The sequence below is a fragment of the Pogonomyrmex barbatus genome, unplaced genomic scaffold (genome assembly GCF_055798465.1).
Source record: "Pogonomyrmex barbatus isolate J1 unplaced genomic scaffold, ASM5579846v1 scaffold1, whole genome shotgun sequence".
Classification (NCBI taxonomy): domain Eukaryota; kingdom Metazoa; phylum Arthropoda; class Insecta; order Hymenoptera; family Formicidae; genus Pogonomyrmex; species Pogonomyrmex barbatus.
This window is the reverse complement of record NW_028297098.1, coordinates 14,686,674-14,710,460: the sequence shown is the minus strand read 5'-3', so window position 1 is coordinate 14,710,460 and position 23,787 is coordinate 14,686,674. Positions and strand designations below refer to the sequence as shown.

Below are 23,787 nucleotides of genomic sequence, written 5' to 3'. Positions count from 1 at the left end.
ATTATATAATTATAATAACTTATAATTTTTTTATATCTTCGATAATAATTGGAGATAATTAATAGAAATAATTAAAGAAATTTAATAGAAGTTCAAAAGTGTACTGAATAAAATTAATAAAAAAATATATATGTATATTCCGTGTAAATCAAGTTTTTTTTTTCCTTTTATTTTAAGCGTTTTATTTCAGAAATGTTTCATATAAAAATACAATAAAATACGCTAAATTTGAAATATTACAGCATAGTGTGATATATGTATTCAAATATTGTAAAGTTATTAATCAATATCAGATATAACAATATCTGAAAAAAAAACAAAATAACATAGAAATATAACATAGAATAATTTTACTGTTAATCACAAGAAGCAAATAACACGTCATAATAATTCGCCATAGTCATGATTATTTATACAAATTCTTTGATAACGCATGTACATTTTTCTGAAATTGCAATTTTTCGAACATTCTTAGAATTTACATGCATTACTAAAGTAAATTATAAAGATATTTAAAGATGTTTACAAATTAAAAAGAAAAATTAAAAATAACTAAAAATTCTTAAGAAATAATAAGTGAAAGTAATACAAAAATATATTCAAAATAAAGATAAACATATGATTATACGACATGTTATACAATTGTTATTTTTAAGTGGTATAAATTATTGCTTCGCTTAAATTTATTTTTTCATGTTTTTGAATCGCGCTGAAAAATCATTTAACAAGTTCTTCAAATTATTTATACGTGAATCTATGCTAGCTTGAATTGCATTTGGAATATTTGATATTTCCTTGAGATTATTTTTCCAATATTCCTTTACCTAAAACAATTAATTTAATATTTTATTTTTACTAAAATTTGTATTAATGTAGATTATAATGTAAAAGTAATTTCAGCTAACTATAATAAATATACATTCTTTATGTATGACAAGATGAAAAATCAATAAGAAACTTGTTATTATAAAATTTACCTTGTCAAGTTGCTCTGTAGTATAAATATTGGAAATAATATTTTTTAATACTGTATCTCTGTTCATTAATCTACAAAAACAAAAGATATATTCATGTTTAGTATATATAATAAATATTTGAAATTATAAATAATTATATTTATAAAAGAAATGCCATTACTTGGGTTTGACTCTCTCAAAATTCTCTAATATGTAATCAAGCACTGCATTATTACATGAATGTTTGATAACAATAAATTGAAAGGCAAGATTATGCTCTTTATCTTGTAGTGTTGAATTCTCCGAGGATATAATATTTAAATAGTCAATAATAATGTTAGAATTTTCAGAACAAGCCAGAGATTCTAGAAGATCTTTATTACGTTTCTGCATATATAAATTCAATAATCTGTTCCAAGTGGCCTTATCAGCTATCATTGAACCAGAACAATATGTCCATCTTTGCCACCAAGATGGAATTCTAAAATATAACAATTAAAAGTCTAAATTTTTATATTATTTATTTTTTGTATTATTTTTTCTTCTCTCTCTCTCTCTCTTTTTTATTTATCTGCATTTTTTATTTTATTTTTTATTTATACATCAACATATTGTTTATGTCAGTAATGTATATATAATATACAGGTGTATATAAAATTAGCAATATAATATATGATAAGTAAATACTTAAATAAATATCAGAATAAAAATCTTAAAAAAAACTGTGAAATAATTATGATATTGTAAAGAAATAAACTTTTCAAGATCAATTATTTTCAATAATCTTGACAATAAGTTGTTCTCTTGTTATCATCTTATTAATCAAAATTGTAACAATAATTACTTATTAGTTTCAGGATCTGCAAGATGATTACTCAATTTGACGGTTGCCATTTTTTTGCATTCCAAATTACCAAGAAGACATGCCCATTTTGCAACTTTTACCCTTCTCAGTTTTATAATATCATTTTCTTCAGGATTTTCTTCACATCCCGTGCTCTTAAAAAGCTTATCCAAAGTTTGCGCCACATGTGACTAAAAATCATGAAATAATGTGAATTTTTTTATGACATTTTTTTTTGCATTACTGTGTATTTTACAGATGTTTCATATTCAAATATGTATATAATACACATGATAAATTTAATCTATTTTACTTTCTTTAGTTAACAGTTAATTGTAAATAGAAATCAGATATAATTATTTTTAATGCAATAATTTATCAACAAATATCTTTTCTAAAACTACTGTTATAAAATTTATTATTATATATTTACCTTGAAAGTATCACTTTCTGACAGCGGAAAGAATTTCAATAATTTTGCTAAATTTCGGAATGTTGGGAACCATGCAATATAATCTGTCTCTTGCGATAAATAACTCGTTATATTTAAAAAGATGGAGAAATCGAGTTGGTTGTTCATCATCAAAGCATATGAATCATCAATAATTTGAGCTCGATTAAGGACATGTATTTTCGTATATTCGTTAGAATTTAGATAATTTGCAATTTTTTGCCAATTTATAATATCATAATTGACGCGATAGCATCCTGTAGGAAACAATGATACATTATTTTTATTAATTACCAAATTTTTTTAATTATATATATAAAAAAATATCTTGACTATTTTTTTTCTTTTTTATTTTTTATATTTAAAATATAAAATGTCTATCTTAATTATATATTTTAAAATGAAAATACAAATTAAATATATTATATATTATACATATTAAAAAACTTTTTACACTGGAAATAATGAAGTTTTTTTAGTAATGAAAAATTATTATAATCTTTAGTAATGAAAAATTATGATAATCTAAAAAGATTTATATGTATTTTCATATTTCAGATTTTCATATTAGATAGATAAACAATTTTTTGCAAAATAAAATTTAATTTGCAATATATAATTTTGATTTATGTAATAATTTGCTGTTTTGTGTATTATCAATGATACTTTCTTTAAGTTTCTCTAACGAGTAAAAGATACGAATTGAGATATAAAAACAGTATGTAATTTTAATTATTCAGAATAAAACAAATTTATCAATCAATACTTACCAATTTGCTGCAAATTAACTATGACCCAATCGTTTGGATGAATTTCAAGTCTTATACTTTTATTTAACGGTGTTAGCCAATAAATAGAAATATTAGAAAAATCGGGATTCGTCTGCGTAGTTAAAGTCACAGGTATCCACCATTTATGATTGGTATTGTTATTGGTTTTTGAATGAAAATGTTCTTGCGAAATTATTGTTTCGCCAGTTTCGTAATTTCGCATCACGTTCACAATGGGATAATGAGTTTGATTCATCCAAGTATCCATCACTTCTTTTATTTTAAAATTTTTATGCGGAACACTTGATTTGTTCAATACAATTTGCATAACATTCCATAAATCATCAGGAGTAACCGAGTCAAATTTACTAAATTTTATAATTTAGGAAATGAATATATTAGGATATGTAAATTTAATATTTATAGCTCAATTATGTCATTAATTACAATTCATTATATATCGAAAATTTAATAATATAATTAATGTAACAATAAATAATAGTGTATTTTATAATGGAACGAATTACTCACAACATATTTAAAAATGTGATAATACCATCCTGAAATACCTCTTCGGTAATTATATGTTGCAGCATGCGCAATATGATAGGCACTATAAAACAATAGGCACGATAAAATAAATGAAAAGTAAATAATATAACACATATAAATTTTAAAATTAATATATTAAATAAATATACTTATATATTGCTATTAAATTATAAATATACTTGTATATTAAATAACTATTAAATAGTTAGTACTATTAAATAAATTTTTATTTATTGTGAGTTTCTCTTGTTTTTCCTTTTTACAGTATTTATATCTAATAGTTTAAGCATAGTTTAATCGTTTTATCAATTTTATTTATATAAATTTACCTTTGTCGTACATATAAGAAAATGTAAGAATTTTTATATTTGAGATATTAAAGGGCTGTTTCGCGTCCATACACTCTATTGACGAATCGATATCGTAACTGAGGAAGTCATGTAATTTATCTATTACAAAGAAATCTATCATGTGCCAGTTTTCAAAAATCTACAAATAAATATATTGTAAATATTATAATTGTATTGTAAAAATTGTTTACATTAAAAATAAAAGCTATTTTTAAATGCTACTCCTGCAACGTCTCTGAAAAAGACTTAATTATCTTAATTTTTAAAACTTGTAATAATATAAATATAGCACTATAAATCAGTATAAAGGATTAATTACATCTTTAAAATGATACACCATAAAAAATTGTGATATTAGACATTAACTAAAGCTAATTAAAATTTTACTTTATTATGATGTTTCATTATAAAAATATCCTTTTTTATTTATTTATTTTGTATCAACAATACAATATAATATAACCTTGTCGAGGATATACGTTTGAAAATATGAAGCAAATCCTTCACTTAACCACATGTGAGACAACGATGATGGGGTAATCAAACCACCAAACCATTGATGTGTTGTTTCGTGTGCTATTAATTTCGCTACATTTCTCCGGCGATATAGAGGATCTGTCGTATCATCGTAGATAACTTCTGATTCGCTGAAAATTGCATATAATACATTTATACTATGTATCATTGTTATTACAATGTGATTTAATATTTTCAAATATTGATTATATTATTTAGACTTATACGATTATACGTGCGCAGATAACACAGATAAGTCGTTTTTGACATTGAAAAGCAAACCGAAAGGATTCGATAAGTTATCATTGACGAGTAATTATTTTGCTTAAATTATCCGTATCATATAATATATTACTAAATATTATTCGATTAATTTTTACGATTCATTGTTATAAAAGAGAAAACATTGAAAAAAATTTAAATTTATCAAGTATAATTTTAATATTTTATACAATGACAAAGATACTTTTTTACGGCATAAACAAATAATAAAAAATATATATTTTTTCATAAACCTATTTACAATTAATATTACGTTTAAATAAGTTTATAGAACCACATTCTTGCAAATTATTGTTATCTGTGTAAGTCAATCGGGTAATAAAAATATGTACATTTCATAAGTACGTAAAATGTGCATATTCTTGAAATTATTTCCAGCTACTTTAATTTTCGATTTTAATTAGTATAACTTTTTAATTGTGTAAATTACGTGTAAAAGGTAAGTCCCGAAAATGTCACTCCGCGAAATGAAAAATGCGGTATCGCGACGTGATCTATTTTGGAAATTTCCTTAGAAATGTTTGTATATTTGCCCAAATGCTCTGTAACTTTTTTAGCAACACTCTGCGCGAATTTCATTTGTGAAATCAAATGCGATCTGCACCACATGTTGACAGTCTCGTTCGGGTTGTTACTAACGTGAACAAAATCGGTCACCATAACTGCCACGAAACAAGAAGATATAAAAGGAGTGATGTCGAAGTGCGTCCAAATCATGCCATTTCCATCTGTACTTTGCACTCTTATCGGCGTACCCGAAAATGCTCTGAATGTAGCAGGATGTCTTACGGAAATATTGAAAGTGTGTATTAAAGGTGGCTTGCCCCAACACGGAAAGTCTTTTTTGTAGATCGTAATGGGCATAAACGGCATTAAAGCTGTCCATCTGTATTTTAATGTATAGAACAAACAAAAAAATTTTTCAAATACTACAGGCTGCTGACTGTTACAGTGCTATTTTATCACAGTGCTATTATACAACAATTAATAATAACTTTGTGATACGCATAACATACGCATAATGCAACATGCACGACTATAGCTGTAAAATTTACAAATTAAAAAGATAAGATAAAATAACACATTGTAATATTTTTTAGTTATTTTTTTAGTTTTCTATTTTGATCTATCGAATTTTCGGTTCACGAGAAACGTAAATGCACAGCATAGGCGCAATAAAAGTAGATTTCTTCCGATTTCGTCGCACTATACACTTGACTATTGTACATAAAAACGTACAAATTCAATTATTTTAATTGAGTGCTCTTTTTTATATAGCACAACTATATATAAAACTATACGTTTGAGCGTTTTATCAAGCTATGCATATTATGATACAAAATTCTCGGTTTATGCCAACAACATAAGATAAGATAAATTGTATAAAAAAAATTAATGAATTTACATTTACAATTATAATCTTTCCATTATTTTAACGTTTTACTCACATTCTGCCCCCTTTTTTGCTCGTGTACAACGTACGATGTAAGTTGTATTTTTCATTTATTAGCGAACGCCCGATGAATTTCACATAAAGGATGTATGGCCCACGTGACAGCTCATCGTCGAAAGTCAAAAGTGCAGTGTCCGTGTAGTTGTCATAAATATGATTGGCCGGTTTGTAGATTGCACCGTTGTCACCCACCAACGTTGTCTCCGACTCATTAATTTTCATTTCCATCGTGTGCACACGTATCTCGTGAGTCGCACAACGAATTCGGATATTGACATTAGATTCACCGTGAAAGCTGATGTTGTGCTCCGTGTTGACGAGATCCGGCATCAACTTGATGTCGTAGTGAGTTGGAATTATGCTGTACGGCAAGAAATCGGTCGTCGAGCCATCGCCTGAATTCTCGGTGACACAAACAGCCATCGCAGTGGTAAATATTAAGCTAACACATGACAATAGTCTTAGAAATCTCATGGCTGTTTTCGTTTGAGATACCTTGCGCCAAAGTTTTATCTTCTAGTAAAAAGGAAAGGAAAAAATTGAATAACGAAATGTTGCAGTGAAGAATCATCGCGATTTTATATTGCCTTCTAATGTAGAGAAACGGAAAAAAATATATAGTTTTTACTAAGATAAGAATGTAAGTTATTTAGATGAAAATTAATATCTTTACTTTTTGCAAGAAATTTTATCTTATTGCTATTTGTTTTATTAGTAAATTTTCATTATTATTAATTTCTTGATACATTGGCAAAAAATGTTATAAATATTTTATTAATTTTATTAATTTTGACTTTACTTACGCAAAGGAATGATTAAGAAATAAAATATATATCTCTTCAATAGTTTTTGAAAAAATGTTTTTTAAGAACTAATAGAAAAATATGCATGTATTGACATTCGCTGTTCATATATTTAAACATTGAGATGAAAATTGGTATAAAGCAATATTTAAACGTTTCTAATATTTTTATTTATCAAATGTAAATTGTATAAAAAAGTTTTGACATTGCAATGAGTTTTCTACCTTAGAATTAAAGTTTTTGAATTTAACTTTTATGTCGTTACTTTGAAATAATATTATGATTCTCGTCTCATCCTCATATCAACTTCAGCATGCTAAAAATAAAAGTAGATGAATCCAATAAAAGAAAGTTAATCACCACGATAACGCTGAGAAAAATGATTTGAGGAAATTAAACTATATTCCTCTATATCACTTGATTCACATTGTATTTTTTTTTTTGTATTTTTAAAAAGGAGAGATACTCCTCGTTTTGTTTCTCGTGACACTTACCCCGTAATGCGCAACAAGTCATTCTATGCAAAATACGATTAAAGTGCACCTTCTTGTAATGATTAGCTGTAATTAACCTGTTAACTATAATGTCAACCGTTATCAGAGTTAGTTAATGTCGAAAATATATATATATATATATTGGAAAATATATATCGCAATAACGATTTGTCTTGCCGTCTCGAGAGATCACTGTAAACTGACAACAGTGTATCCTCTTATACCATAATAAGTACGATAGTGTTGTGTAACCACATTTGTACATAAATGTGTCCTAGTATAAATTAGACGAAAACAAATATCTTACGAAATTACTCGGTCCCTTACCTTGCTATGTTTTCAAATTTAAATAAATTCTCTTTTGATCAAAATATCTAATTATATTCAAGTTATTAAAAGATTTAGAAAATAATATTTTGATCACTGAACACAGATAAATGTATAATTTTTTTTCAATTAAGATTAATCTTGATTTAATAATATCCTATTTTGTAAAAAGATATAAAATTATTAACAAATAAGTGTACACATTGAAGCAACTATTAGACTTGACTATCAATATATTGTTAGAAGTAATGTTTAAAATTATAAAAATTAATAATATTACCATTACTATTGTTTAAAATATATTTCCTTAATATAAAAGGCAGTATTTATATTTCTATGTAAGTTTATATGTAAGATAGTTCTTAATGTAAAATCTGTATTACACGAAGTTTTAAAGGAATACACAAAGGTAAAATCTAATATGTACAATATATAATTTTAATCAATAAGAAATAAACATATTACAAGAGTCCAAAATTGTGTTAACAGTTACGTGATTATTAACATAAAAATTAAATCTTGCAATATTATATACAAAATATACAATAATTAAAAATAGATGAGAAATAATAACGAGATAATAAATAAAAAAGTAATATAATTACTTAAAAGAATTATTCAAAATATAAATAAATCTACAGACGTTATATAAATTATCTTTAATTTATTTAAGCCACTGGTTACTCAAGTTCGATTTCTTCTATTTGTAAACCACTCTAAAAAACTGTTTATGATATCTTCGAAATAAACCGAACATAATTCTAGAAACGATGTTATCGAAACTTTATTTTCTTCTCAGACTTATTTTATAAATTTTCTCTTATCTAAAATAATAAATTAATTCGATATTTATTACTATTTATATTCAGAGAATATGGAGATATCCATATGCATTCATGATTTGCATATGATTGAAAAACGTGTGTGTTTCTATATTCCACAGAATTTAAACAACATACAATTTTTAAACAACGTACAATCGCCGATTTGTAGAATTCTAATTGACGCAATAATATCCCATTGCACAAAAATATTGTTTTTCTAAATTATTAAATTTGTTTAATTGAATTTGCAAAGAGATAGATCTTTAAACATTGATTTTCATTTCTTTTTTATTTCTTTATATTATGTAAATAAATGAAAAAAATCTATAAATATTCATTGATTTTATTGCTCATTTGTTTATTGTAAATTAACTATAATTCAATCTTTCGGATTTCGGATCATAAAGAGTACATTTTGATGCAGTAAGCTAATTGCTAAACAAAATATAGAAGAATTCGAATTTGATTGTATGGCAAAATTCATTGGTATCCATTTGATATTATTGATGACATTATATTCTTCATCTTTTTACATTTCTATGATTTATTATCTCACTTATTCGACTAATCCCACACTGTCATTAAAGAATATTCTTATTGATTTATGTAAGTATCTGTTATTTCTTTTATCCAGAACTTTATGTGAAATACCTGAATTGTCTAACAATAAAACATAGCGATCTATAAATTATTGAGAGTGACTGAGTTGAACTGATTTGTAAAATGTTAAGCATTATATATATTATTATATGTATTAAAAGAAATTTTGCTGTTTAATACTTGTATGTATTAAAAAATAATTTATTTTTTATGTGTGATAATTCAGAGATAATTTTATACAACTTAAACATAGATTAAATTATATCCATAAACAATAGTCTTTTTTATAATTTAGTTTTAATATATTATTTATTTTATTTTTAAATATCTATATCTCACAGTTTATTTAACTCAGACGCAGATTGTCATTAATAAAATAAGGAAAATATTTAATGAGCTTCAAACAATAAATAGGAAATTTTCTATAAATATTTCTTTAATTGTAAAATATCTAAGTAAATATCTTAGTTTTAATTTTTGATAAATTAATATTTTCTTATTAAGTATATTACTTACAAATGATACCCCCAATTCCCGTACAAAATCTGGTATTGCAATATGTGATCTACTTCCAATATTTGTGAAAAATGTTTATATATTGAATAAGATGTGTTACCTTTTCTGTAATATCGTAATTGTTAATTGGCAAATGACTATTTTCGGACTGATATTAAACTACAGTCACATTATGCTATCTTTATCCATGTTTTGGTATTGGTATATCTGATAAAGCCTTGTATCTCAAATGATGTTATACGAGAATGTCGAAAGTAATTTTATACTTTGAAGCGTCCTAATATGCTTTTCTCGAACCACAATTAGTAGGAATAATTTTACAACTAATCATATATATTTTGATAATATATACAATGCATTATATAATGTTAAGTTTTCATGCATGTTGATAAATTAATTATATTATATAACATATTAACATTATTATATAATATCATTTTATAATGATTAATAATGACTTTTACATACAATAATGCGTAATATAATTTACAATATAACTCTAAAATCTGTGCAAATTTAAAATATGAAAAAATAACAGTATTTTTAACATTCAGGATTTTTATTGAATCAGTATCTATCGGAAATAAATATGATTGTGTAACACAAAAAAGTATAATAAAAACAAATCCTGTTTCGCTCGTGTATTAATATTCAGTTTGTTGACACTAATTTCAATTTGCTTTATAAAAAAAAATGTAATTGCAATCAAATATTGAATAAATCTGTTATATGAAAAACTGCATATTTAAGCAATATTTTATCGCAACTTTTCATGTTAATTAGGTCAAAGCTATCAGTTTATTATGGTAACAACGACATTAGCAATAAAGAATAAGAATGGGAATGCATTTATACTTTTATATTTTCAATATATTAATATTTATTTACATTTTTCTTATAATATAGTTTTAAATATAAAATTGAGATACATAACATAAATCAGCATCAATAAAACTTAAAGACCGACAATCTTATGGAAGTCGCATAACCACGCATGACTGTTAAAATTTTAAATAATTATATTAATTTATTATTGTTCCTTAAATATATTTAAATACATATATATTTATAATTTGCTCTATTTAATTTTATTTAAAATTGCATTTTTATAGTTATCATCTGTGCTGAGTTAGAGTTTGAATCTCTACTACCAATTTTATCATTCCTGTTACATATTGTTGATAATGTAGGATTTCTGTTACTTTAATATTTGGTAAAGGAAGAAATCATAAAAAGATTTAAAAAAAAAAAGATAATTTACATTTAGATAATTTTGACATTTACTTAAGTTCATCTAAAATTTCATACTGTATTTTTAATATTACTATTAACAATCGGTATGCCAAATATATTTATTGTCAATCATATTATGTTTTCATTTAAAAATTCTTACAATTCTCTTTTAAATATTATTAATACATTACCATGTATTAACACGTACTTGCAGAAGCGAGTAATATTTTTGTACTGTGAATATTTTTGTACTGTGAATATCACAGATGTCATATGTGTGAAACGCGTTATACAGTATAAAATATAAATATAACTTCCAATTGCAAAAGACCTAGACTATATACAAGTAAATTAATCTAATGGCGTCAATTTCCTAAAACTTTCATCGTAGTAAAGGAATCTGCATATGACTGGATCTCTCGTTGTGTGTAGTTTGTGCTTTACTTTCTAATATCATCTTGGGATTCACGTTTATGTCTATAATCTCCTTCTGTTTCTGTTTGCTTTCGTAAGTTTTCATGTATGCAAGGAAACATGTCCAGATTAAACTACATACACTGACATACACAACGCGATTACGTTCCGGGATTAGAAAAAAATTGACAGTTTGTAGAATTGGCCATACGCAAATGGCAACCTAAAAAAGAAAATTATCTCTCCATTAATCCGTTTAATCTCGAATACAGAAACGCATCTGTATTAAAGATATAATACCTTGTATGTTGGCCAGAATTTAATTTTGACCTCGTCGATGCATTCCGAAACTGGCTTTAATTCAAGAAGGCTCATGCCAAAGAAAAAGGAACACATGGCTGCAGGACTATATGTAACTTGCTCAACCAAAGCCTGCAATTATTATCCAGTTACTTCATTATTAATTAATCACTATTAAACTATTTTTATTTATATAAAGAAATTAATTATGCAGTAAAATTAAACAATACAAATTATCCAGTTCTCTTTGCATACCTTTGTAATTGCAGACTTTAAATTTGTTTTAGGCCAGAAGTAAGACGCGCATTTCAACCAACAATACAGTGTAGGCGCTACATAAAGACTACCGTACAGACTATATCGTATAGCTTCTGCATAATTAAATTCTTCCTTTCCCATTATCTTCTGTTGCAGCAGGCAAGCAGTTGGCCATATAATTGAATAAGACGCCATGCCTCGAACGATTGGGTATTTCTGCGAGATTTCGCGAAATTTTACGAATATGATACGCATTTTCGGTGTTCAGTCTGCAAAAATATATGAATGACTAGAATTTTTATATAATTAAAAAATTTATATATATATAATAAATCATAAAATTATTATATGTCAATCGTCCAAATTTTATAATCATGCAAATTTTCATAATATTAGACTTGTTTTTCTTAACTAATTTCTTACATCATTCATCTTTCTTTTTTTTTCTTTGAGCATCAGAGAAAAAAAAAGAAAATATAAATAGTATAAAATGTTTAACTAAAAGGGACAGATATTAATCTTTACTTTGTACTTTAGGCTTGTTCTTTTTATATAAATTTTTTATACCATTTATTTTTTCCTTTTGAGAAACAGAAAAAAAATAAATAGTGTAAGTAGTTTGGTTACAAAAATAGGTTTTTTTTTTGTACTTTATCGATAATACTATCTTGTCAAAATCAAGCCATTCCGAAAAACCTGGCTTTTGAACATAAAACTATGTATAATTTAAATGCACTTAAAAGAATATCTTACAATTAGTTAAAAAAAAAAACTAAAATAAAAGTAACAAATAAATTATCCTGAATAGATTTGTGAACTACATTGTCATATAGTCATTGTCATAGGCTTCTCTTATCAATAAAAATGCGGTTGATAAGCTTTCTGATTGCCTATAAATTACTTTTAGAAGCACTTTTATCAACAAAAAAGAATTCAGAACGTGAGTTAGTATAAATTTAAAAAAATAAATAAATAAATAAATAATCATTCATTAGTCAATTTTTGATACAAAATACTTCTAATCGAAAATTTAGCAGAAAACTTTTAACATTTTAAAATTCTTAAATATACATATAATTCATTGTTTCTAATCTCGGATTTTCAACAACAAAAAAGTTAATAATATTATAAGCTAATCATCGATTCAGTTAATCGGAGATTGATCCATTTCCTAAAGATATGACGCACAAGTTTCGCAATTTTCGACACATATTACGTCACAGATATTTCCTCTAGTTTACCTGTAGAATCGACACGAGACAGTTACCTTTCGCAACGTCACTAAGAACAAACGTAAGAATATGGAGTCGTTTCTTGAAAAACGCGCTAGAGCTACGTTCGAATTTGTGCTGCGTGCGTGTGCGTCACCGGATATGTCGGATCGTTGCATCTGGAGATCTCGCGTGGCTTTTATTACAACGTGATGCGGTCGACTAACGGCAGCTGCGGCGGAGTTCCCTGACGTTGACGGAACACATGCTGACGAAGATGATGATGACGAAATCAGTCAGTCCATTCTTATCTGTCCTTGATATACGTCATCCGCCGATACGTGCTTTTCCGTTGAATCGATCGCATTGCATAATAGCCCGTCGTCTGCTGCGCACCTTCCTGGTAACGTAGAGAGCTCGACGAAAGGAGTCGATAAATTGGTACCCGCGATCGCGCGCTCACGTCTGACTCGTCACAGAAAACGAATCAACCAGCATTCTGTGGTCATATATTCAGACAATATAATCAGACATGAAAGAAAGAGAGAAATATGTATGTATATGCGAGTTGTATTAAGAAATACAATTGATTTAATGATTCTGCGTGTCACGCGATAAAGAAGATGTACTGTACATAAATATAAGCGAATGTATATGCATTATCAACAATAAAGATATGAATACATATATAATAAAATATTTAAAAATGTCGAATTCGCGCGTAGTACGCGCAATATACATTCATTCTAATCACATCGCAGCGTTTGATAGAATACAACATCATGTGCATGTAATTGATTTGTTACAAAAGTTCAATGTTTTTGACGAAGACTTGCTTCATGCTGTTATGTACAACATATAATGAAGTGTTGTTCAGGATTTATAGTTTTGGGCTTGAAATTGATACATATTCATACTTAATATTTTTCCTATTTCTCATTTCTGTTTTTTCATAATGTGAGACGATCGATTTCGGAGAGAAGACTAGTGATGAGAGTTTTTCTTATGTGTAACAATACTATTTTTTTAAATATATTATTTTAATATATTATTATATTATTATTTTTAATAACATTACATTATTATTCTTTTTAATCATTAAAAATATATGAGTGTGTTTGCATGCTATAGTAACAAATATAAAATTAATAAAATTTTATACGTCTGAATGTGTGTCTTATCCCTGAGATCAATCGTTCTATGCTGTGAAAAGACGGCTAATGGAAATGGAAGATAGAAAACACAATTATAAAAACACAGCAAAAATATCGACGCATCAATTCTAAGTCCCAAACTACAAAAATTCTAGACAACACTGTAGTAAATTGTTTTTTTTTTATATTTGTATGGTTTTTCTTTTATTGTATCCAAATGAAGAATTATTGCAACAAATATATATTTGCCTTCAAGAAGATTCATGAAGCAAGTTCGTATGATCTACTTAAAGCTAGAATAATCTCTATATAAAAGGTGCCTTTAAAACTTCACGTTACTTTCAGCACTATATAAAACAGCGGCCAGAACAGGTTGAAGATATCTTCATAAATGCCTCGTATTAACTTCCCATAGTTTTAATAATAAAAAAATACTGTATATTCTCAATGATTGATTCATATTAATTTCCCTAAAATTATACGCATAAATTTTTCTTAATGATTTTATCATATTTTTCCCGATTATCGACCCTTATATGCTGTTGGCACAGTCTGTAAATCGTTGCTACAGCAAATCAACACTCATTACGTCGCAATATCGAATAAATCATAAACACCCTCGTTCTCACTAAGATTGAAATTGTAATCCTTTTCTCCAGGCGGTGGACTTAATCTCATTAACGGCCCATAAACTGCAAATGAAATTTAGACAAATGTTAAATCATGTTTACCATGTACAAAATAATTATAAAATTTGACTTACAATCAGGATAGAATTGATCAAAGAACTCCAAATCTCTTTGGAAAATATCTGCAATTGAGAATTTAACTTGTGTGAGAATTTATATATATATATATATATATATATAGTAATTAAGATGCACATGGGAATTTACCTGTGGTGCTTACATCACGCAGGACTATTTTAGCTTCTATTAATTCCGAATCTTCTTCGTCTTCGTCATCAGTTAATACTGGATCCGGCTTAGCATTTTTTGGTGGCCTAATATTAAAAATACATTTAATATATTTCTATATAATTGTAATCTTAAGAAATAGATGTAATTTGTTAAATATGTACATTTTGTATCAAATGAATAGCTTAAGCTTTATAACTATTCACCCCCTTTACAAAATCAATTAGCAATTAGCAATTACTATTTGCTCTGTGCAGATCAAGAATATTATCTTATTATTCCTGACACGATTAGAGCATTCGTACAGACTTACACATTGTTCTTTTTTCTTTTATTTCTGCTTACCTGCCAACTTTCCTCTTTGGTTTAACAGAAACTTCCTCCTCTTTCTTCTCAGTTTCCTCATTCCCACGCTTTGTACCCTTGGATTCTTCTTGTAATCTCATTTCTAATAATTTATTATCATAAGTTTTAGCTAGCTCTGGTTGGACCATGTACACTTTAATTTCTCCCAAATTACTTTTCAGAAGCATATTGTAATTTATCTTCAAGTCATCCTGTACAAAAGTCTATCAAACAAAAAAATACATAGTATAAAATATATAGAAGACAAATATATGTATATGTATATTGATATAATTTGCATTAAATATTTTTTAAATATGAGGTATTTAATAGCTGAAATCAATTGTCAAATAAAAGATTTGATTCTATGAAATATAAATTTAATTCCAAAATAATTGATAAATGAATTTATTGTATTGTCACTCGGAAAATAAAAATTTCGGAATACAAACAGTTAAAAAAAATTTTTAAAAATCCTTTAGAATGAAGATTGCAACCTCAAGAGATTTACAACCTCTTTTCATAAAAATTGTAATTATAGTAAAATCATTTCAAAGACTTTAAATTACCTAAGATTGCAACTAATGAAATAAATGTTTTCTAAATATCCCTTTAAATACCTTTAAAACATTTGGTACTGTTAATTCCATGTCCGAAGGACCTTGGATTCCTAGTACAAATTGATCTGCAAAATTCTCCTTTACGTCCTCATAGGTAATATATGCAAATCTCCTATTTATGATATCATTTTCTATGTTCTTTAAACTCTGCTGAATCCATCTGGTATGAGTGTCTAATAATTGTTCGTGATCTTCTAGCTTGCTGATCTCCTCTTTTAGATCTGTCAGCTTCTCGCCAACCTCTTGAGTGTTGCAGCCAGGTCCAGCACCCCTTTATATAGATTCATAAAGTATTAACATATGTCGTAAGAAAAAGATAGCAAGTTATTATACTGACTGTATTTATAATAATGATTGAATGAATCTTAGTAATTCTTAGTAATTAAGATTAGACACCTAGATCTTTACTGAATTCAGAATATATCAACAAAAGTGAGTATTTCTTCAACCATTGTTTTCTGAATCCATTCAAGAAATAATAAAACAATAATTGTGTTACAAAATTCATTGTCTGTACTGAAAACGTATTGTTCACAATGCACATATAAGTTCTCAGTATTGACAGTAAATTTTGGAGCACACAGCCAGTGACACTTACTTCCATTGAATGCTGTTTTTGCTTTTCTTCTCTATAAGGCCGATACCTTCGAGGACATTTGTGATGTCATAGATTCGCCGTTTCTGTCGTACCTCCAGGAGGTCCGCGGCCTGCAACGTTGATCGTAAGGCACGTGATTAGGCTGTGTGATTAGGACCAACGGCCTCCAACGAGTTTCCGAGATGCTCAGCGCGGGGCTCTACGTTTCATACAGGTTAGATAGGAAATGCTCGATCATTATAACGACGTCAGCGTGCCAACCGCACCGAGAGCCGTATCGTAGCACTACGATGACGAACGCGAAGGTCCGCGTAGTCGAGGAACGTCCGGGTGTACGCACGCGTCCCTTTCCCCGCGCCGCACCTCTTTCAAAATTCCCGCAATCCGAGTATGACGTGTACGCCCGCTCGCTGTCACTTAACCTAATACAGGTTAACTTTTTCGGTACTCCCAAGGACCCAAAATACTCACGACTTTCAAATCCAGCACGCCGTCTTTCGCTTTCTGGAGCAGGCTAACGAAACGAGTAGTTAACAGTCCGAGCGATTTCTCAAATCGGCTTTGCTGATTATCTGCCATTATTTCGGTCGTTGCGAAAATTTTCAAAACTTCCTAGTCCCTTCGAAATTGCCGCAACACCACGGACGCCATCCTAGCAAACGCGCAACGGCTATTCAAATATGAGCGCGCCTCTGCTGTCGGTAATGTTCGAATTTCGAATCGGATACTCCAAATCGAAATCTTTTCTCTCCGTTATTTGAAAATGAATAAATAAAAACTATAGAAAATTGTAGGAAAGTCTGACACTTATGGCTGAAATTTATTCGCGTACGCTCGTTTCTAATTAATTTAAAGACGAATTTTTATAACCAGGAAAAAAATTGTAAAAAAATTGTATAGTAATTCATTTTTATTATCGTTTATTATTTGCAATATGTAAGCACAATCTTTTTATATTTATATTACATCTAATTTTATATTTATATTATATCTAATAAAATTTGCTAAAGCTATAATTATTACTATATATTATTATAGTCTATTTACAAATATATATATGTCATATATAAATTGCGGACGTTTGTACACTTTTCGACTAATCAAATCGTATAAAAGTCGTATAAAATATAAATAGCGTTTGTAAGAAAAAGTTAAAATGTATATACACACATCGATAACAAATATTTCTAAGGGAAAAGGAATTCGTTGGTAGCAGTTGGTTCTGGGCTTTGACTAGAACTTGCAGAGCTGAGAGTCTCGTCCTTAATTTTTAAGGCGGACGAATCTTTATCCTTGCCCTTTTCCTTTTCCTTATCCTTATCCTTCTCCTTATCCTTATTCTTATCCTTTTCCTTTTTTTCCTTATCTTTATTGTGTTTGTGATCATGTTTATGCTTATGTTTATGCTTATGCTTTTTCTTATCCTTCTTTTTCTTTTTGCTCTACAAGTATAATAAATATGTAATATGTATATTATTGTAAGTGATGTAAGTATTATTATATATATATATATATATATATATATATATATATATATATATATATATTTTACATAAATTTCTGATATATTGGAAACGATTATACTATATGAATATATTTTTTATCACTTAGAAAATTTCGCGTACCTTATTACTGGAATCACTTTTCGGTTTATGTTCTTCTGACTCCTTTTTGAACATTCCAGGTTCAAAACCTACCGGACCTGGAGGAGTGCCCATAATACCAGGCAATGACGCGGAATTATCACTATAATATTCGGATTTAACTTTCCCTTCAGCAGGTACCGGAATTCCTCGTTCATCCTGCTAAAAATAATAACAGATTAATTTATCTGATAAGGACAGAAGGTGAAATCATTTCATATATCATATTTACTTTTTGTCGTTTTAATTCCGGTCCATGTTCCACTCCTGGATTTGATGGACCTGGAGGATCCCTGTTTGGAGATGCTTTCCTCTTATTTGAGACAGGTAGGCTTTCAACTTCTTCGATCGATTCGTGCTTTACGTATTGTACGGGTGCAGCTTTCACCTAAGCACAATATAAAATTAAACATTCGAAAAAAACAACTTTGCAATCGTAAAATATTACATGATAATAAATTTTACTTCGCGTTCCGGAGTTGGCGGACCAGCTTTTTTAGGTTTTGTGATCGCCACAATTTCGGGGATGGGAAGGCAAAATGGAACTTTTGTACCATATAAAGTGTAGTATAAATCCACCAAATCGCAACGTAATTTTGCATCGTGTGATAACATGCCACTGCAGATAAAATTATCACGTTAATTAATCAATGTGAAAAAAAAGAAATTTATACAAAAGACATTACATACTTTATCAAATTCCATATACGATCAACTAAATCCGGTTTATCTAGGCGGTGTTTATGGGCTCTTTCGAACGGTGGATTTTCCACCATTAATCGTACGAGCCTATGGCGTACACCAGGATGCGGGTCCATTTCTGCCATATCTAATAAAAATTCCAGATCTTCCCATTTGCCGTCTACGCGAGTAAAATCAACCAACGCTTCTAAAGCTGCAATTCTAACATCTGGAAAACGTTAATTAATTATATTTTAAAAGATTTGACATTTATAATATAAATATCGATATTGTTACAGAGTTTGGAACATTACCTATAAACTGTCCATATGCTGCATATGCTCTAAAGAGATGAGGATTGCTTGGAAGATGGCCAAATTTTTGAAGGATGCGTATAACTTTGAGACAAGCTACACTGACGGTGTATTTGTAGCAAGGTAATAATTTCTCTAGGTTTAAGTTTCTTGTTACTTCTTCTAGAATAGCCTTTGTGTCAATTGATAAAGACTCTGCTGTAATAGCCGTTCTGTAATATTAAGAGATTTATTTTTTCATCAGCTCATCATTTATAAATTATTAGTCAAATTTGCATATTCATACCCTTGTTGTACACTGATGACTGGTGTAACAGTTGCGCCTAGAGCTTCTATTAGCGCAGCTCTGTAATAATTGTCGGAATATCTGTTTTTACTATTATCGTTATATTTAAAAAGATCCATTAAGAAAGCTAATACTTCTTGTGGACAAATACCATGAGCATTGCGTAATCCTGCCATTGCAACTGGTATAGTCTGCATGTGAATATATAAAAGTTTAGAAAAGATATTGCTAGATAATTATAATATAAATATTAGCTGATACTAACCTTTTGTAGAAAATAATGTTGAAAATTTGAGAAATTGTTTTGTTTAATAATTCGCCGGCATGATGCAGATCCAAATAATTTTCTAAATATGGCCAACATTGCTGGCGGGCCTGACCATGTTGCTACCATAGCGTTTCCTACCTATAAGAATGTACTTGTAAAAATGAGTTTGTCATTAAACAAATCAATGTTTAATGACTGACCTTTGTCAAACAATGAGCAGCGCGAAGTCTGACTTTATAATAACAATGTTCATTTTCAATTGTATCAGTCAAGGCTAATCGTGTGGGTGGTGTTGGATGATGCTGTAAAGCTTCAATTGCTTCTAATTGTGCAGTAACATCTCTCTCATGTCTCAATTGATATTGCCACTGATAATCAGGTTGTTCAATTTGTACAGCGCGCATAATAGTCATTTCAGGATCAAGCCTGATCCATAATACTGGAGAATCACTATAAATAAAGAATATATAATGTATTTAAAAATACTTGAAGACAATAGAACCACAAGGCTATGATTACAAGGCTATGATTGTTGTATAAAGCTTATAATTACAAAAAAATCGCGAACTTACTCCATAGCAGAGAGATCCATATCAACTTCTTCGCCAGTACATAATGGAATTTTCTTTTTCTTGTTTCTACGACTTTTACTGTGGCATGTGATATCCGCTCTAGCCATTGTACCCTCAATTTGTAATGTGTGTTTAAAAGTACCATCCAATTCTTGAATATTAACCACTAATGGACCCACATACTTTCTAATCCCTCTTTGATGTGTAGTATCTTGTCTAATTTCTAACTCCACTGTATTTCTAAATACATATAATATGTATTTATACATGTTATTTTAATTGTTGTAACATAGTATAAGACATATAAATAGATGCAATTATACAAACAATAATAAATTGCCTTACCTTTTTCTATTAAATATAAAACTTAGACTGAATTTTGCATGCCCTCCCGTTCTCACCCATTGATCTATGAATACTGACATATCTTTCCCTGTTACAGTAAAAATTGCTTTGGCAAATACATTTGTACTAATTAACATGTGCGACCATAAGCCAGATTCAATTTTTTGTTGTGCGGCATTAGCTGCTAGAGACAATTGTTTATTAAACACCTAAAAGAATTAAATATATAATTAACAATTCAATTCATTAAAGATAAATAAATATATATAATAAAATATATATTTATTTATTTACTTGAAGTAATAATTCTTGACCAATCCTATGTTCTAGCATTCTCATGATTAAATGTGCTTTCTTTCGAAGCACTTCGATGTATTTTGGGGACATGGTATGCAAATTTTTAATTGGAAAATAAAATCCAGGATCAGGAGCACGAGGAGCAGGCGCTGGAGTATTAGCCGCAATGGGTAATGGTGCTGGTGCTTGAGATGGATCTAATATTATACCACCAAACTGTTCCTCATATTTTACAACTTCTTGTAATTCCTATAAAAATTATGTGTTGATCAAACAGTTAAACAATTAAATTTAAAAACAATATATGATATGATTTGATATGTTGTGACTTATAAATACTTACAGATTGAATCCATTCTCTGTATTCATTATTCCCAAAGCATTTTTTAGCATATAGTCCTGTTAAATATGTAGAGATACCCTTAGGTAGCCATGTGTCTGACCAATTTTGCATAGATATGAAACATCCAAAAAATTGTTCTGCGATTGCTTGTGCCATTGCTTTCTTAGTAATATATACTTGATCTATAATTGCGGTAGAATGTAACAAATTCGTACTGCAAAGTAAATAAATCATAAATATAATATAAGTACCATAATAAGGCTTGATTATGTAAAATAAAAAAAAATTAATTTTACTTTAAAATACTCATAGTAGCATAGGCATTGATGTCTTCATCTATCTCATCGACAAACACTTGCTTGTAACAGGAGTATGGATATCGATTTGATAAAGTTTCTTCATAAAATTCGAATGCTTCGTGCATGTATTTTGCAGATACTTTTAAAGATGATAAAAGTTGAGGAAGGCAGAAATGAGTTACTTCGTGCATATAAGGATCCACAAAGATTTCAAAAGGTCTATAATAGAAAAAAAGATATAAAGATATTATTGTAACATAAATCATAACAGGTTTATTATTAGTTACTTTTATTTATTTACCCGACTGCCAAAGCAATGTTCGGAGCACATGCGGGAGTGTTGAGCACGTAATGAAATGTTTTTCTACGCATGTCAGGTGTATAGACCACCTCAACCAAATCTCCACAGGATACTGCAGTCATTGAATCGTCAACAGTAAATTCCAATTTCCAAGTACATGGTTCAGCAAAACTATCTACACATGGGAACCATAATCTAGATGAATTTTCATAACTGTATGTATACATATGAGCACCTCTCTAAAAAAAATAATTATTAAGTATTAAATTAAAAAAATGTCTATTTATTAAAATTTCTCAATTTGGAAATGTTGAATAATAAAAAACGCAATTACTTTTAAAATAAAAAGATTAAATTTCTAAAGTCTTATTCTTGTATATTAAATGGAAAAATATTAGTTACTAAAAAACATTATTTAAAAATTTATAAAACATTGTAATTTGTATAAAATTTTAATTTTAAATAAATTTTAAATAAATTTTTAATAAATTTAATATTGATAGAAAACCCATGGATATCAATTATAATATTTAAGCTTACCTCAGCTAGAGTTCCTTCACAGTTTGGAACCACAAAATGCACACCTCCTTGTGGTTGCTCTAAAGAAAATTCGATACTAATTCGTAATCCTCGGTTTTCTGCAACCAGATGTGCTGCATCTGGTGGTATCTGAACTACTAATTCACCAGAATTATTATCAGGATCAACTTTCTGTGCCGCCGCTAAATGCATGGTTGAAAAAAATTCCAGGGACCGTCTATAAACAAATTGATTATCAGTCAATCCATCTCTAATATTACTGTTATTAAAAAAAAAAATTGCTTACTGTTTATTATCCCCTTGACAGATATCCAGAAATGGATCAAAATATTGGAAAGGGGCTTCATAGGTATCATTTAAACACACTCTATATATCCTACATTGTTTGGCGTTAAGTTTTATCAACCTCAGCGTGTCTCGCAAAGGAATAATTGTCAATTCGACAAAGCCAATTATGCTTTTTCTTTGAAAGCTTATTCCCGTTAAGCTTAATATTTGATGAGCTGTAATCAATTATATCAATTAATTGCAATCAATTAAAATGCATTATTACTATAATAAAATAACTATGTTCAGCGAATACAATAATTACTCAACGATTAAATAATTCATCAATCATGTAATTGATTTAAATTTAAAGATCTAACAGTAAAGATCAATAATTACTGATTGCTCGTTTCGCTGAACGCAGCCATTAATGCACAATTTGCAATCTTAGAGAATTATAACCTATAAAATGAACACTATTATTTATCTCCAACATATGTTATGAAATAATGTATACCATTCTCTATTAAAGCTTTATAATTAAGAATAGAGAGCAAATAAATATAATTTTAATAAATATAAATAGAAATTTAAACAATTTAAACACTTTAAATCAAAACAGTGGACAAAAATATAACCGTAGAAAATGATCATAAAATATGTTAAGAAGCGTTCATTCTCCTTACCTAATTTAAAGGGTCGACTGTTATCACCCGTTTTTTCTTTCTTCATATTTGTATTTATTTCTTGATAATTCTCTTCTCTATAAGTTACATTAAAAACACAAGATGTAAAACACAAAATGACGCCAAATCATCGATGGCATATCACAGAACATAGAGC

General features: G+C 28.2%; 4 protein-coding genes and 1 long non-coding RNA gene across 8 annotated transcripts; 1 reads left to right on the top strand and 4 right to left on the bottom strand.

Annotated features, from left to right (window-relative positions):
• Nucleotides 1-153: 153 nt before the first annotated feature.
• LOC105422927 (aminopeptidase N-like) lies at nt 154-7,660 on the bottom strand. 2 transcript variants are annotated; one of them, XM_089074200.1, is made up of 13 exons: nt 7,472-7,660; nt 7,202-7,293; nt 6,170-6,690; nt 5,152-5,607; nt 4,387-4,570; nt 3,903-4,062; nt 3,553-3,634; nt 3,022-3,389; nt 2,234-2,508; nt 1,801-1,991; nt 1,138-1,437; nt 978-1,047; nt 154-824 (listed from the first exon to the last, which is right to left on the bottom strand). In XM_089074200.1, exons 3-13 carry the CDS (start codon nt 6,646-6,648, stop codon nt 684-686), a joined length of 2,706 nt encoding a protein of 901 aa, XP_088930326.1. In that variant the 5' UTR covers nt 6,649-6,690; nt 7,202-7,293; nt 7,472-7,660; the 3' UTR covers nt 154-683. The 2 variants fall into 2 exon arrangements, with proteins under 2 accessions (XP_088930326.1, XP_088930331.1); XM_089074205.1 differs by lacking the exon at nt 7,202-7,293.
• Nucleotides 7,661-10,582: 2,922 nt separating this feature from the next.
• LOC105422813 (mpv17-like protein) lies at nt 10,583-13,659 on the bottom strand. Its single transcript, XM_089071577.1, has 4 exons — nt 13,211-13,659; nt 11,941-12,212; nt 11,686-11,817; nt 10,583-11,608 (listed from the first exon to the last, which is right to left on the bottom strand). Exons 2-4 carry the CDS (start codon nt 12,196-12,198, stop codon nt 11,354-11,356), a joined length of 645 nt encoding a protein of 214 aa, XP_088927703.1. The 5' UTR covers nt 12,199-12,212; nt 13,211-13,659; the 3' UTR covers nt 10,583-11,353.
• A 49-nt stretch (nt 13,660-13,708) lies between these two features.
• Nucleotides 13,709-17,454, bottom strand: LOC105422814 (transcription factor E2F5). The gene is made up of 7 exons (XM_011632329.3): nt 17,260-17,454; nt 16,789-16,898; nt 16,191-16,461; nt 15,571-15,794; nt 15,205-15,311; nt 15,072-15,119; nt 13,709-15,000 (listed from the first exon to the last, which is right to left on the bottom strand). The coding sequence occupies exons 1-7, from the start codon at nt 17,365-17,367 to the stop codon at nt 14,894-14,896; spliced, it is 975 nt and encodes a 324-aa protein (XP_011630631.2). The 5' UTR covers nt 17,368-17,454; the 3' UTR covers nt 13,709-14,893.
• Nucleotides 17,455-17,680: 226 nt separating this feature from the next.
• Taf2 (TATA-box binding protein associated factor 2) lies at nt 17,681-23,787 on the bottom strand. 3 transcript variants are annotated; one of them, XM_011632330.3, is made up of 18 exons: nt 23,631-23,787; nt 22,964-23,180; nt 22,678-22,894; nt 22,138-22,376; nt 21,834-22,055; nt 21,538-21,751; nt 21,192-21,443; nt 20,898-21,106; nt 20,553-20,792; nt 20,181-20,430; nt 19,978-20,118; nt 19,713-19,903; nt 19,427-19,638; nt 19,122-19,341; nt 18,897-19,050; nt 18,664-18,819; nt 18,414-18,593; nt 17,681-18,230 (listed from the first exon to the last, which is right to left on the bottom strand). In XM_011632330.3, exons 1-18 carry the CDS (start codon nt 23,674-23,676, stop codon nt 17,976-17,978), a joined length of 3,615 nt encoding a protein of 1,204 aa, XP_011630632.1. In that variant the 5' UTR covers nt 23,677-23,787; the 3' UTR covers nt 17,681-17,975. The 3 variants fall into 3 exon arrangements, with proteins under 3 accessions (XP_011630632.1, XP_011630633.1, XP_011630634.1); XM_011632331.3 differs by having other exon boundaries at nt 18,414-18,590; XM_011632332.3 differs by lacking the exons at nt 22,964-23,180; nt 23,631-23,787 and having other exon boundaries at nt 22,138-22,312; nt 22,678-22,818.
• LOC148938174 (uncharacterized) lies at nt 18,614-21,497 on the top strand. The gene is made up of 3 exons (XR_016138089.1): nt 18,614-18,758; nt 19,412-19,549; nt 21,228-21,497. It is a non-coding gene; the product is annotated as an uncharacterized LOC148938174 (long non-coding RNA).

Bases quoted from the DNA above. Each gene is read 5' to 3' on its own strand.
- LOC105422927 (XM_089074200.1), bottom strand. From the start codon at position 6,648: ATGAGATTTCTAAGACTATTGTCATGTGTTAGCTTAATATTTACCACT. The intron at 4,571-5,151 runs GTAATTTACACA...TGCAATTTTCAG, and splicing joins TCGGGACTTACCTTTTACAC to CGAATCAGAAGTTATCTACG. The intron at 1,992-2,233 runs GTAAATATATAA...CATGATTTTTAG, and splicing joins CAGAAAGTGATACTTTCAAG to TCACATGTGGCGCAAACTTT.
- LOC105422813 (XM_089071577.1), bottom strand. From the start codon at position 12,198: ATGCGTATCATATTCGTAAAATTTCGCGAAATCTCGCAGAAATACCCA. The intron at 11,818-11,940 runs GTATGCAAAGAG...TAATAATTGCAG, and splicing joins TAAAGTCTGCAATTACAAAG to GCTTTGGTTGAGCAAGTTAC. The intron at 11,609-11,685 runs GTATTATATCTT...TTTCTTTTTTAG, and splicing joins AATTCTGGCCAACATACAAG to GTTGCCATTTGCGTATGGCC.
- LOC105422814 (XM_011632329.3), bottom strand. From the start codon at position 17,367: ATGGCAGATAATCAGCAAAGCCGATTTGAGAAATCGCTCGGACTGTTA. The intron at 16,462-16,788 runs GTAAGTGTCACT...ATCTATATAAAG, and splicing joins AAAAACAGCATTCAATGGAA to GGGTGCTGGACCTGGCTGCA. The intron at 15,795-16,190 runs GTATTTAAAGGG...TTTGTTTGATAG, and splicing joins CAGTACCAAATGTTTTAAAG to ACTTTTGTACAGGATGACTT.
- Taf2 (XM_011632330.3), bottom strand. From the start codon at position 23,676: ATGAAGAAAGAAAAAACGGGTGATAACAGTCGACCCTTTAAATTAG. The intron at 23,181-23,630 runs GTAAGGAGAATG...AATTGATTACAG, and splicing joins CAGTCGACCCTTTAAATTAG to CTCATCAAATATTAAGCTTA. The intron at 21,752-21,833 runs GTAAAATTAATT...TTTACTTTGCAG, and splicing joins GCTACTATGAGTATTTTAAA to TACGAATTTGTTACATTCTA.